Below are 15,205 nucleotides of genomic sequence, written 5' to 3' on the forward strand. Positions count from 1 at the left end.
TAACTTATATATGTGACTTAAACATATATATCATGAAATTTATATTGAAAACTGTTCCATTTTTAGCAAGACGTTGAAACCGTTATTGGCCGAAATTTGCCGTGTTTCAAATATGCACAGCACCAAACATTTTAAAAAGCCTGGAATTTATCAAATCCAATGGTATATAACTTATATATGTGACTTAAACATATATATCATGAAATTTATATTGAAAACTGTTCCATTTTTAGCAAGACGTTGAAACTCTAAACGCGACGTCATGCATATTTACGGGAGAAGTAACTCTACCTGTGTTGTAAAACATACCGGTATCTGTGCATGAGTTTCGGGCTTGTGAACCGCAAATAACAAGTTTAAATTTGCATGCGTTTCATTTCAATTTCATCGAACTTTTGAAATTATAAGTGTTTAAATACAAAATTGTATATTTTTTCGCCTATATGACTTACATGTATATATTTCTAATGCCATATGCAACATGGCATCCTTTCTAATCATGAAAATTTCTGTTAATTTGAGACACAATTTCAAGGTGTAGTGAGTCAGTTACATGTAAATACAAGTACCTTACGGCTTCCATTGGTTATTCACTAAAGTACAGAAAGCAAAAGTTGTCATTATATTTCTGATAACAAGTCTTAATTAAATGCATGAACAATGAACTCTAAGAACGTAGGGGAAAAGGGGGAGGGGGGTCTTCGACTCTCTGAAAGTTTGATAAGCAATCTTAATTAAAAAATATCATTGGATGAAAAAGAATTGGAAATGGGAATGATTGGACTGGACTTGAAAGATGTTAAAACAAATTAGATCTGTTCATGTTTCACAATATTGTTCGCACCCAAATCTACATTCAGAGAGAGAGAGAGAGAGAGAGAGAGAGAGAGAGAGAGAGAGAGAGAGAGAGAGAGAGAGAGAGAGAGAGAGAGGGGGGTTTACACGTGTAGTTTTCTGCTTAAATAACGTAGTATGTAAACAAATCAACTTTCACACATAGAGTGTGTAAGAATCATATTATACATTAAAAACACTATAAAATACTTTATTGTCAAACATATTTCTATTTTCTTTTGACTTGAAAAACTTTATCACGGAAAGAGCACGTGGTGCAGCTCGCGGGCTAATTTGATTAACAGATATAGTACGTGGACTGAAACTGCTTTGTTGGATTCTATTTCAATGTGCATTACTTTAAACGATAACATATTAGTGAATTACAAATGAAATCTCTCTCTCTCTCTCTCTCTCTCTCTCTCTCTCTCTCTCTCTCTCTCAGTTTCTTCAATTAAATGATGTTTGAACAAAATATTTAAAGTGTCCGATAGAGATAAAGTCAACAACTTTAAGACAAGATCACGGAAGAAACTTTATTTAAATGTTTAAATTGTCTGATAAAGATGAAGTGGAAATTTTTAAGACAAGATCATGGAAGGAACTCTATCTAAGTGTTTAAAAATTCTGATAAACCTTAAAACAAAATCACGGAAGGAACTTTATATGCCGATCCACTGATTCTACGATTACTTCTATAAAAACGAATATACCACATGCACAGTGTAGGAACGGAAGTGTACAGTTATGAGCAGCGCTGTTTGTCGAGGCAAATAAACAAATAGAAGATGTGGCTCTGCGAACAGTCGAAGATTTTAATCAAACGAATTGATAAATGGATCTAAAAAAAAGAAAACTTCCTTAACAATTCAATACGTTATGGTAATAAACTGGCACAAATATAAACAGTTGTATTCATTTCATACATTCACATGATTTTTAATGAACTTTTTGACAATCAATATCTAAGGTCACATTCCAAAATTGAAATGATTATTTTGTAGGAAATACAATCATTAATATATTACGACTGAATAGGAGACATGTGGAGGTAGATGTATACTTTAAGAGAATAATCTGTTAATTTGATACCATTGCAAATAAAATTAGAAAAAATCCTCAGAATATCATGAGTTGTCATTATTTCATACTGTACGCGTAACGCAATTTTAAGGATGACGTTTACTCAGAATGAAAAAAAATCCACTCATGATAATGAAAAACCAACTACTGTGTGTTGTAGACCTTACATGGTAGTGTTATTATTCACTTTCAAATAAGTAGGTCAATGACCTACTTTTTGAGTTAATGGCCATTGAAGATTTTTTGAAAATTGAAGAAAAAGCCATAAAAAAGTTACTCTATGATTGAGATTTTCTTAATTGTGAAAATAATACAAATTGCTTAATTCTTTGACAAATTAAATACAGTTTATGAATGGAAGTGACATTATATAGATACAAAGAATTTAGTTTTCATTCACAATTTTTTAGGGTATTCTAGTCCGAATTTCCTCAATTAGTTTTCAAATTACTACCCATTTTTGATTCAATATAACAAAAACCTGAATGATGATAATGCTAAAACATTTATAGTATTACACTAAGTATAATCACTTTTCTCTCCTGGCATAAAATTTATATGAGGTCAATGATCAAAATTTTGAGATATGGTGTCTTTTATCATTTTTAAGCATTTTTCAATATTTTTGAAGTGTGTGCCATACGATTATCTAAACGAAAAAGCAAGATAAAACCAACAGAAAATATGTAAAATTATGTTGACTAACAAATAAAATCTTAAATTTAAATATTAAAGTACTATCAAAAATATTTCAGTGGAAAACAAAATCTGAAAAATTTAATCCGAATTTCCTCTGCTTTGCTAAAAGTCAAACTTTGTCAGAGCCTTATTCCATAATTTAGTAAAAATATCGATTGTTATGTCAATATTAGTTCATTTCATAAATACTTTTTGTATTTAAAACAAATTTTACTCATTAAATTGAACTTTTTAACAATCCGGTTTTGAGAACTCAAACCCTGAGTAAACAACGTCCTTAAGCATATATTTAGAATTTTACTGTATGCGTAGTTCTATAATTAAGCATTGGTTTGTAATGGTAAGTTAACTCAATAGAATGACCATTGTATGAATGAACTCACCACTTCAAAAAATTTCAATGATGAAAATAAATATTTTTGCTGCATTTTTTTGTAATAATTAATAGTTTTTTAATCGACATTGCACATCCTTTTACATAGCTACCATATGTACACCAGTGCTATTTTGAAAACAACTATATTGGTTTTGGATTAATAAGATTTAAAAACGGAGTCCTAGTACAAGTATTTGGATTCAAGTATTAATATTGACAAGTGGAACTAGAAACTTTATCTATAATATACTTACAGTATACGCAATTGATATAAAAACCTTTAATATATAAACTAGACTTAGACCCGTGCGTGCACGGGTTGACATTGCATGTGATATCGGACATTAACGTATTGTTGGCATGTACATAATCAGGCTTTAAGCCTACAATAAAACTATTAATTTCACTACAATCTACCTAGTAAGAATAATCTAACTGTGTCTCGGGAGAGGCCATCACCACAGTTAAAACGCCTCCCATATACCTGTAATGTAGCAACAAATTGCAGAATCGCTCCAAAACGATTTTTTGAGAAAATTAATGAAAAATAACAGTCAAATTATTCATAACAAACCATTTTGAGGCTGTAAATACCTTTTATTTAAAACTTTATTTATATTAATGAACAATTCAACACTTTTTCACAAACGTATTTTACTCGCTTCGAATCTCCACACCATGTTGACACTCGGAACTCTTGGGATTTTTCATATTAAATGCACTGAGCTAGAATTATCTCCCGTATTTCCTTTGATGAACAGAATACTATAAATTCCTAATTAAACGCGACGAATTAATATCAGCATAAAATTGCGAGAAACTCGTCTCGCGAATTCTAAAATCTCGCTTTTAATATTCTGACATATGTAAACTACATGAAACTATGATAAAATTTCGGCATTCACTATTTTATGTTCTCGCAATTTGATGGAGAATCGTTGAATCGCGGAATTAAGTACTCGCGTAAAATAAGGAATCTACAGTATATGAAAAAGCTCCAATTAAAATTTACACGTATTTGTAATATCGTTTGAGTTTCTCCATGCAAATGTGATATTGTGGAAACATAAAGTAAAGAGCCTCCCATGATTTAGCGTGAATGTAATGCGCATGCGCAAGATTGTAAAATTTAAAAAAATCCAGATGATTTCCGGGTTTTTAAAAGGACTTTTCGTTGATTATTAATTAGCGAAGCTTGATTGGGAAGATATAAAAACAAATTGGTAAACTTCAAGTACCACTGATGTTTAAAATATATAAAACAAAAGGCAGTTCTCTTCCGAATTCTCGGTATTAAAGCCCAAAAACTCGAGTCTATTATTTTAATATAGTAGTATAGATAACTAGATGACATCACACGCAATCGCGGGAAATAATTTTACAAATAAATGGGCTTTGGTTTTTTTGTATACATTTGTGTCCGATTTTTTTCTAAATTGTTTTTTTTTTACCTTTTTTTAAAAAAAAAAACGAGTCTTACAAAACGTAATTTCAGTCAACAAAAATAATATAGCTCGTTGTAATGTTCGAAGTTACGCATACAGATATTCATCGGCAAATCAGACCTACCCGTACATACTTATAAGAACTACACGTATAGTGAGCAAAATCGAGGCATGGTAACCCCCCCCCCCCTCCCCCCCGAAAAACCTTCAAATTTAAAAAATGCATTGCTTCCTTCATATATGTAGTTTTTTTTCTGAAAGATATCGTATTGGGGAAATATTTTCAAAACAAGAAACAACATGTTTTGTGAAAGAAATGAGAAACACTTCTCTTGAAATTTTGATTCGATTTCTTATTGAATGTTTGCACTGTTTTGATCCAATAAAAATATTTTCCGAAGATATATTTTAAGATTGAAATGACGAGCATAAAGATTAACTTTTTCTAGTTAACAATTAACCATATAAAAATCGCGATACTGTCCCTCCAGATATTAGTTATTTACGTATTTTCCGTCTATAATGTACATTTTACGATCAAAATACTGTTCGCAGCGCTATTTGCTCTCTCGCTTCGACAAACATCACTACCTAAAATTGTACACTTATGTTCCTACAATGTGACATGTGAATGTACATGCACAAACATGCATTATAGAAAAAAAAAATAACACAAAATATAAAACTATGTTTTTCTTTTTGAGAAAGTACAATTGTTTTCATCCGCCCTTAGAGTTGATTTCGTTGAAAAGCGTTCGTGAAAAATATTACAGGAGACAATATATGTTCTACAGTTAATTCTACGCGCTATTTAAATTGATCAGACTACTGCGTATACGATCTTATATTTACAAAACGACTTAAACATGCTTTAAACAAAAAATAAATTATTAGTGTTTTGATTAAGCCTTTCAATATGTCGGCGATATCCACCGGAACAATTGTACGAGGGTCAATCAAAAAATGCGAAGACAATGTGGCTGTCTATCATATATTTTTTATGAAAGTCATACTTAACAGTCACTAAATTTAGTATTGATATGACGTTAAGTAACATAGCTATGACAAAAGTCTTCGTATTTTTTTGATTGACCCTCGTATAGGTTTAAGCGTTGTTTGTGTTGTAATTTGCTGTTGTTGTTGTTTTCTATTTTTTCCCCTTTAGTTTCTCTTTAATTAGTAAATTAAAACATAGTCAAGTTTGTTAAAAAGAACTAAATAAAACCAAAAAGTATTGTTCCTGAATCCTCCATATTTATATATATATAACACCGGGTGTTACACATTGTTGAGCCGTGTCGCACCGTCCGTGTTCGTAGGCTGTACTGTGTGCATGATTTAAGAATCAGTGGAACAATATTTAGGGCTAAATAGTTACTTGTCAATTTTAAATGCATTCTACTGATCAGCTTCTCACTCAGCGTCAATAGCGTTGTTGACGTCGATAACAATAGATGAAAATGTTATTTACATCAGTAAGATATCATCTTTTGTATTCATTTTCTTAAAAATTCATATTGTTCACACGTGACAACCAACACCATTTTAAGTGTAAGAATAAGTGATGAAATCATGAGCCGGCACGTAAACTATTAAAGTGGTTGTCGCATGTGAAAGTGTCTTGTTGTATATCTTTGAGTGACGACAAAGGACTAATAATATATATTTGTCTATACGGGTATCAGTGGCTACTTGATAACATTATACCATTTAAAGGACCAGAGTAAAAGACAATGAATCCTTTCGTGTTTGATAATTATTAATTTGAATACGTTTCTGCCTAAAGAACTCAAGGTCCACAGGAGCTCCATGTACCGAATCTTAACAGTGTTGTACTTACTAAATCGTCCTGTAAAATACGCAGTAACATTCAAAAGACTAAAAAATGCGGTCATTTTTTGAAAGGGGCATTTTCTCCTTTTTTGACATTAATGTTAAATTTTTGAATTACTTGTTTAAAATGATCAAAATAATGAATCAGTTTTTATTTATTTTTTAAAATTAATTTAACGTTAAACTTATTTATAAAACACTGATTTTTCATGTCAATTTTTATTATTCCAGATATTTAATGTCAAACCTTTCAGATGTAATATGTTCCACTTTTTAGGCTAGTGTTAACGTACATTTTAAGTTAATATGGTCTTAAAATTTCCATAATGACATTCTACTTGTTAGTGACAAGACTTTACCTACAGGAATTAAAACTACAGATAATTCTTTTGTTAACTTAATATCATAATTTTAAAAATCATCAGCCCTGAAGAATCAGTATCAGCTCTTGAGATTAATACGGATATTTTAAAGTTAGCTGTATCGCATATACAAAATTCTTGTATTTACATGCATTTACATGCTTTACTGAGTGTAATATAGTAATAAAAGTACAATAATCATAATGTAATGAAATAAAAATATATCAATGTCGGTCAGTAATGCATATAAATCCAAGATTTTTTACCCATCAGAAGGCTGTAATTGTATCTAATTGTAATCAGCATGATACTCTCCTTATATATATCTACATCGACTAATTGTAAATGATTAAGATATAAGTTAGTCCGAAAAATATTGACCGGTCAATTTATATTTGTTTTAAGCATTGATAGGCTAAGGATAACAATGATATTTCCATCATTTCAATTAATCTCTTTTGATTAACGGTAACGTAAATAAATATCTATGTAGTAGAAGTAACAATTATCTTTCTTGACCATGTTTTTTTCTATACAGTCAGAGAGTTATTCCTCTTTGTGTGGAACACTTCTATGTTCATGGTTTCACATTGTGTACGTGCAGTCCCGCAACAGAGCTACATAATTTCATTCTTATCACATTTCCATGTTACATCCTTGTCCCCTCAAATTGTAAGTACATGCATTATATGCATCTACATGTCTAAAATATTCATTTTTTATGTTGTTTTTGCCATGACATGTTTATAAAACAAAACATAAAACACCCTCGTAATGACTGTTGCAGTAGGTTGTAGGCGCCATATTTTCTCGTGTTAACGTATCGATGTACCTTTATCATTTATATAATTAATTTAATATTAATCTGGTCTTCTATTAAGTATACATTACTCCTATAAAGCGTAGTTTAATTTTTCAATTTAATTTTTCCACTTATAACCTACATTCCATAACTTCTCCTGGGCTACTTCAATACCGGGTGCACTTTCTTGGAATTTGTGAATCTTAATTATAGCCAATTTATTTCCTATTACAGCTATGATATACATATGCATTATTGTGTGAAAGGCTAAAATTTAATTTTTTTTTTTCATGTAATACCGTGTATTCATAAATTGTTTATAATTTGTTTCAGCATTTTATCATCAGATCTCTAGATTCAATAAAGTTTACATACTAGATATGACTATTGGTTATGCTTGCTGGTTTTTTTTTACAGTATTATTTTAAATTTTAAAACAAGGTCATATTATGATGGGCATTCAGTCAATGGAAGTTAGCAACCGGTTTGCAATGTGGCGTTTTGTTAACATAACAAACCCAAGAATTTGCAAATTCCTGATAAGTATACAAACAGACAGAAAATTTCTGTCAACAATTGTATGGGCAGATATAATCTAATACCAGCGATATTTAGAAAAAAATTTTAAAATGAAAGTAAGTATTGCGCAAAATGATTTTAACGTTGTGATCGAAAATTAAAGGTGATTTATTTGAAAACACTTTCTTGATTTTTAATTTGTTTCTTTTTTTCATGCGATGAAACACGGTGACTGTGTCCTCTGCGCAGGTAGGTTAAGGCAACTCCGAGTTTAATGATCCTAAATATTATGGTCATTTCATTAATTGTTTGTTTTAAAGAAAACAATGCTGAATATCTATATCAAATGAATGTTTTTACTATGGAATTATATCTATACTTTTGAATTGAGTCTCTCTTTGAAGCTGTTGTACCATGGTACCACGTGAGCGTTAAAAAAGTAGTTTACCTTGAGCAACAATGACTTTAAATGGGCGTTCAAAAGATATTGTGCAATATGGCCCCTCGGTAGAATAACAAAAAATTAAATTTTGTAAAGTATTCGAATTTTACACTTTTTTGCATACACGTAATCTTTGACATCTTACCTTTATGGAAGATTATTTTTACCGAGAATAAGAAAATCCTACGCAAGATTAAAACTAAACATTTGATAGGGGTAAACTGTTAAGTTCCAGTTCCCAATATTTTCGTTCTGCCCCCTTCCTTCTTTCACTAACAAGTGGTTAGTAAACAGAAGTTGTAAACAATTAAACACAAGAAACATGCACTTTTACAAATTAAGAACACAATTTATTTTTCAAAATGAATCATATACATGTATATACCTACATATATTTTCGTCAGCGATATTAAACTCTATTAAAACAAAATAAACTCGAGAAAATGCTGAGCATCTCAACAAAACGAATTGCATCGATTAACCATTTTGCAAAAAAAATTAGATCATACCGAAATACCGATAGAATAAATCGTATTTTAGTACTTTGTTAATAAATCAGATTGTCTTTAATTTGCGCAGGTAAAGTTAACTGTCTAATTTACCGAAGTCTCTGTTTGATTTGAAACGTAAAAATTACAACATACAGGTGATAGTTTGCAATAAAGAATGAAAACGAAACGAAAATCAAAACAAAATAACACCAACGTATGTATGTGAAAACTGTCAATGCATAGAAATATTTAACTTAAATGTACTTCGCAAAATCGGCACGTTTCAAGTATTCCCTTCGCACGAAACCTGTTGCACAACAAACAAATTCCTTTTTGTCAGATCGACCCGTTTATCATACATGTACGTCATGGCTGCTTTAATTAAAGAACCTCGTTTTAGAAGTATGGAATAAACGTGAATTAGTAAGTTTCTTCTTAAATATACGTCATGGCTGCTTTAATTAAAGAACCTCGATTAAGAAGTATGGAATTAAACATGAATTATTAAGTTTCTTCTTAAATAAGACCACAAACCCGTAAAATGTTGGCCCGGGTTTGTTTACCCATTTTACGAGTGTTGGTAAAATGGGTTGGCAAACTCGAGCCAGGGCAAAATAAAAGCCGGGGAAGATCGGTGTTTTTTCTTCTTCGTTATTAATATGTTAATCTCTTTGAAATTTTTAGGATATGAAACGGAACGGTATATTTGTATTTGCTGAAAATATTGCTGCACAACAATGCGTATTTTGTAAAAATAAGTTAGGCAAACCAGGATTTACATTTTAAGGGTTTGTTTGTATAGTTGCCATTTGTTTTAATACTGTTTTTTTTTCAATGGTGAATGAACCATATCAAGCTAAAGCAACACAAAACAGACCAAAAACAAAGAAACATTAAATGAGATATATTTTAACAAATATATAAAAGCATATTGCTTATACCATACTAGTATTCATGACTAGATCAAACTGTTACATGCAACATGAAATTGTCAAAATCTTTTAAATTAACCCAAAGAAAAATGTCATTATCAAATCTATTGAAAATATAACATCAGTGCAGATTTTGCAATATACAAAGTTGAATATTAAATCATTGTTAATGGCTCAACAAACTGCACCAAAAATAATTGTAAGGGGAAAGTAAGAATGTATAAATACGTTGACAAATAACCCACGGCAGCCTTTAAACACATTACCTCGAACAATGGAACAACTAACGTCCAGTTGCTGCATTTTGTGAAGTTTGAGATGGCATCTTACTTTTAAATTATATAGAATTTATGCAAAAGTCAATGAGTGCATAATTTCTGAAACTGATCATGAATGTTCTGAATATGTCACAATCGGAGCAAAATTATGTGTGTTTCATGTCCTGTTATGTTCTGTCACAATCTGTTTAAAATATAAAAAAAAAAAAAACTTGAAGTGTTGGATTTTTATTTCCAAATATTACATCAATATGGTCAGATGCCAATGTTATGATTGATTCTGAAATTCCAAGCTTTTTTCAACATTATAAAATACAATTTGTTAATGTTATTTTTTGTACATATATTTCATGAAATCAATTTATTATTTCAAAACAATTGTAAATCAATGTTATGTGTAAAGCAATATGATACTATACAATATGCACCTATATCAATATATCTAAAGTAAAAGAAAAATTATATGATTTTTCCTTTTGTTCATTTTTTTAAAAATGAGCTACAAAATCTTGAAATTTTAAAAATGCCATTACGAATTACGAAATAATTATACTTTTAATCGGTATATCAGTAATAAAAATAAAATGAATGCATTAGACATGCACCTTAAAAGACATTATTTCTTTATTTATAGGCAAACATAGAGATGAATGTTCTTCCTTTGTTACATATATGCATACAGTTACAGTTTATCATCCAATGAAAACCCAAGAAAGCAAAAGAACTATGGATTAAAAATCTTAAAACATGTAATCTACTTTTACTATTTCTACAATGCATATGACGACTGCAAATAAACTTCTATTATTTATTAATACATGTAACTAAAGTCGTATACTTCTTCGAAGTTTTAAAACGACCACTTTTGTTATCCTTCAAACAAATTGAACATGAAAAAATTCAAGGGATTCGCGATAGATCAATTTTCTATTAACCAAAACGTATTATTGATTTCTACTGAAACAATTTTTAAAAATCTCCTGGGAAACGTAAAAATTAAAAAAAGGATAAGTTTAGTGATCATGCTTAAAATATCTGAACTATCAAACCAATGAACGAATATAACTAAAAAAAATATATATCTGAGAAACTAAGAGCAATAATATTATTTAATGAGAATAGATAATAAAATTCAAGATTTACAAAAGGTTGGATTTATGTTTTCTTATAAATTTCAACCTCACACAAATTGAGTATATTTGTTTGTTCTGCCTTTGATTGGATTTGAAGTTTTACTGAAGTAGCATACGCTTCCGGTAGGCAGTAGAACAGAATGATATCACCCTCACGTGACAAGAGACCGGGATAAAATCCACAAATGCCGGTAATCCCTTTGTTTTGGTATGTGACTTTCAAATTGACCAAACGGGAACCTGTTAAAATGTAAGGAGATATATATATATATATATATATATATATATATATATATATATATATATATATATATATATATATATATATATATATATATATATATATGTATGTATCAGTATATTTTTGATTCATATGCATGCATTTATGTACATGATGATATTAGATAAGGTTATTTCTAAATCGAAATCATGATGTTGGCAAATGATTAAAAAAAATAGTGTCCTTACAAAATATATTTGATTTTAGTCGCAAATAGTAAAATTTAAAATATCTTATTTAGTTTGCAAGTCCGTAAATGGTACTTTTCAATATAATATAAGACAAATTGTCTAAGTGTCAAAGAGATTGAACTAGGTTACATTGTTTGTAATCAAGAAATACAACAATGACAAAGTCTAACAGGGATCAAGTCGAAAATATTAGTAAAAGAGGTTTTTCCACCATTGTCGAATATGCATTTGTAATTTAAGAGAAAAATGTAGCGTAGTTTATCGGATAAAATAATTCGTCAATGTTGCGTCTTTTTCTTAAAGTTAAAACATGATGAGAGTCAATTGAACTTAGTTTACTATTGAGTGCATATCTTTATAATTTCTTAATTTTGATTTTTCAAAAATATTGAAAATTAAATTTTTAGCTTTCGGTGGTGCCATCTTTTTTATTACTTACCACAACACTCTACACGATTGTAGATTATTATTCTCCAAATTGTTATTGTCCCCGACCATGTCACCTCTAACCACGGGTTTATTTCACTGCGAGATGCGTACACATTTGCATGTAGGCAGTAACTGCCGTATACTCCGTCCAGAACATTGGATGCTGGAAATTCTCTCCCATAATTGTTAATGAATGTTGAGCTTGTTCCTGCTGTCAAGTTTGCAGACCCTTCATATCAAGATAAACAAAAGATAATGTTGCATCAGGATACTGGATATTGCAAAATTGTGTTATATTTCTTCAGAGTATTAACCTATTTATTTGAAATCGATATTGTTTCAAATTTCAAAGAAAGCCGTTCTCAATAACGACTCTAATGTCTTATCAAATATATTCTTGTAAAACCATTCATCAGAAAACTACTTCTTATAATTGCATATGTTTGCCATATAAAATGCATACTGGCATTTTATTTAATACACATATCTCATGCATTCTAATATATTTTAATATGAATGTCGGTTTATGAATGCAACGAAGTTGTTTGCATAGGAAAGTCATAAAAGAGTAACACATATGATTATAAATGATTTAGTCTTATTCAATATCAATAATTTTTGTGCGTTTATCCTGCAATGCATGAGATCTGACAAGAATAAATGAGTGTGAATTTATTCACTGAGACTAACATTGTTGTAATACATATGATTGTAATAAGAGAAAAATTGACAAGGAAAGCATTTAATTCACTGAAATTATACAGTGACAGTCAATTCCGGGTTTTTTTATTTTATACTTACATCTGGTTCCTCTTGATTCCACGCTATCTTTGCTCTGTGGACAGATACGAAATTTTAAAACGTATATTCCAGTATTACCAATAATGAGAGTTTAGAACAGTTAATACTAAAATTACGTACTGGATTAATACACTCCGATATTTAGTAATGAACTGTTGTAAACGTATTCTATGAAGTATAAATAATTCCTTTATATGCGAAAAAATAATGGTTTAAACAACAGAGCAATTAAAGTGCATTCCAAAGATTACAATAATATTATTTTTATTTGCTAAAATCTGATTGTTTGATATATTAAATTATTTTTTATTTAATTTATTATTTTCATGCATCCATAATCCTTTCCAATCAATGTAGTTGATAAGATGTTCATAGAATACAATTTGTGATCAATTGTTGTTCAGCTTATCTATACATGTGCCATACCAATACCACATTTTTTTTATTGTTCCCTTTCTTAATATAATGAGTATTTTTTTAAAAATCTCTTCTTAATGAATAAATGACACTAACAAACCGCCAAACATCTCAAAAATCCATAAAAAGAAATACAAATTCAAAGCAGAGCAACACGAAACTCCAAATAGATAGAGGTAGGATCAGATGCCTAGGAGAAGTGAGCATTCTTTGCTGACCGGTCACACCCACCGTGTGCTCTTTGTCGTGATCGAGAAAAAAAATCTGAAAAGTCCGTAGACAATAAGGTGATTAATTAATTTTTTCCCGATTACGACAAAGAGCACACGATGGGTGTCACCGATCAGCAAAGAATGCTCACTCCTCCTAGGCATCTGGTTCTTACCTCTATCTATTTGGAGATCCGTGTTGCTCTGCTTTGAATTTCTATTTCGTTTTATGGGTTTTTGAGATGTTTCACAGTTTGTTACTGTCATTTTTTATTGAATTTAAAATATTCATGCTTAATTTTATAAATTCTAAGAAGTTTTATAGAAGTTTTTTTTGTTTTCATTTTATTCATTCTTTCGTCGGAAAAGAAGTTCTTGGACCATTTTAAGGAATTCAATTAACGATGTATTGCAAATATATAAGAACTATTTTTCCACAATTATAATAAAAAAGAATACATTTAAATTTCACAAACCAGCTCAAATATTTGCAGCTGTCGGTAGCATTTCTAGGGAGGCCTCCATCTTTGTCAACCACGTACCATTCACAACATCCCCTGCATCGTAACAAGTCTGGTCGTATCGTGCAAACCTCAACTCCGACGCATCGCTGGTCTTTCTCACATCGGGGGAAACACGCATGCATGACCGACACCAAAGATTCCTTTTCTATATCCCAGAGGAGTTTTGCTCGATCTTCGCTAAGTGATCCGAAGAACTTCATTGCAAAAGATGAACATTGTGGTCGTTTGGTGAATGAGATTTGGAAACAAGCAATTGTACAAAGAATTAAACTCTCTATTCCAGCGAATTTTAACTGCATGTTGCCGTCTTTTTTTAATTTCAACGGAAAAATAAGGTATATATATTTGTTGACTTCTGATAATAATCCGACCTCGAGACAGAAAGTTCTTTCCAATTCTGATTTGTGTTATTTCAAAAACGACTGATTTTCAAGCAGGATTGTGGTTCAAAAATCAAAATAAATTGTGCCGTTAGAAGAAAGAACATTATTAATCATCACCTTATGTCAAGATACAGGGCGGCCATCTATATGCATCCTCTGGGTCTCCATTTCAATTTAACATCCAATAAACGGTATAAATGTTTCATTCAAAATCAATTTAATGCATTTACTTTCATTTTGTTTTATAATTTGACTTAATTGGCAATCAATATCGATTCCCCATCACGAAATATAAAATTGAAATTCCTTTACAGTGTGTAATGTACGGTATCCATTGCAAGTGTTAATGTTTGGTTTTTTTCCGTTTTCTCACCAGGGAAAATAAAATACGAGACATCAAGTAAATCGATGCCTTTGCGATTCTTGTTTTGTTTACACAGAACTGACCTTCATGTGTCTCACATGGCAGGTGAAACATTAATCTTTAAAGACTTATATCACATTAAAAAAAATTCATGAGAAGGTAAATTTTTCTATATGAAATTTTTAAAAAATGATTTAAAAAACCTATATGAATTATATTTCCGTAAAATAAATGTATTTCCTACATTTTTTCCAAATGGCGGGTAGTTGTTAGTTAAGGAATTACAATGTTATATCGGAGTTCTAAATCTTACTTTTGGAGTTCTTTTCAAATTGTATCGAAATACCTGTAAAACGTCCATTAAGGAACATACTGAAA

General features: G+C 30.3%; 1 protein-coding gene across 1 annotated transcript; it reads right to left on the minus strand.

Annotated features, from left to right (window-relative positions):
* Window positions 1-11,251: 11,251 nt before the first annotated feature.
* On the minus strand, window positions 11,252-14,379 carry LOC128162521 (fucolectin-like). Its single transcript, XM_052825756.1, has 4 exons — window positions 14,029-14,379; window positions 12,931-12,964; window positions 12,140-12,358; window positions 11,252-11,469 (listed from the first exon to the last, which is right to left on the minus strand). Exons 1-4 carry the CDS (start codon window positions 14,377-14,379, stop codon window positions 11,252-11,254), a joined length of 822 nt encoding a protein of 273 aa, XP_052681716.1.
* Between the last annotated feature and the right edge of the window lie 826 nt (window positions 14,380-15,205).

Source organism: Crassostrea angulata, chromosome 9 (assembly GCF_025612915.1).
Source record: "Crassostrea angulata isolate pt1a10 chromosome 9, ASM2561291v2, whole genome shotgun sequence".
Classification (NCBI taxonomy): domain Eukaryota; kingdom Metazoa; phylum Mollusca; class Bivalvia; order Ostreida; family Ostreidae; genus Magallana; species Magallana angulata.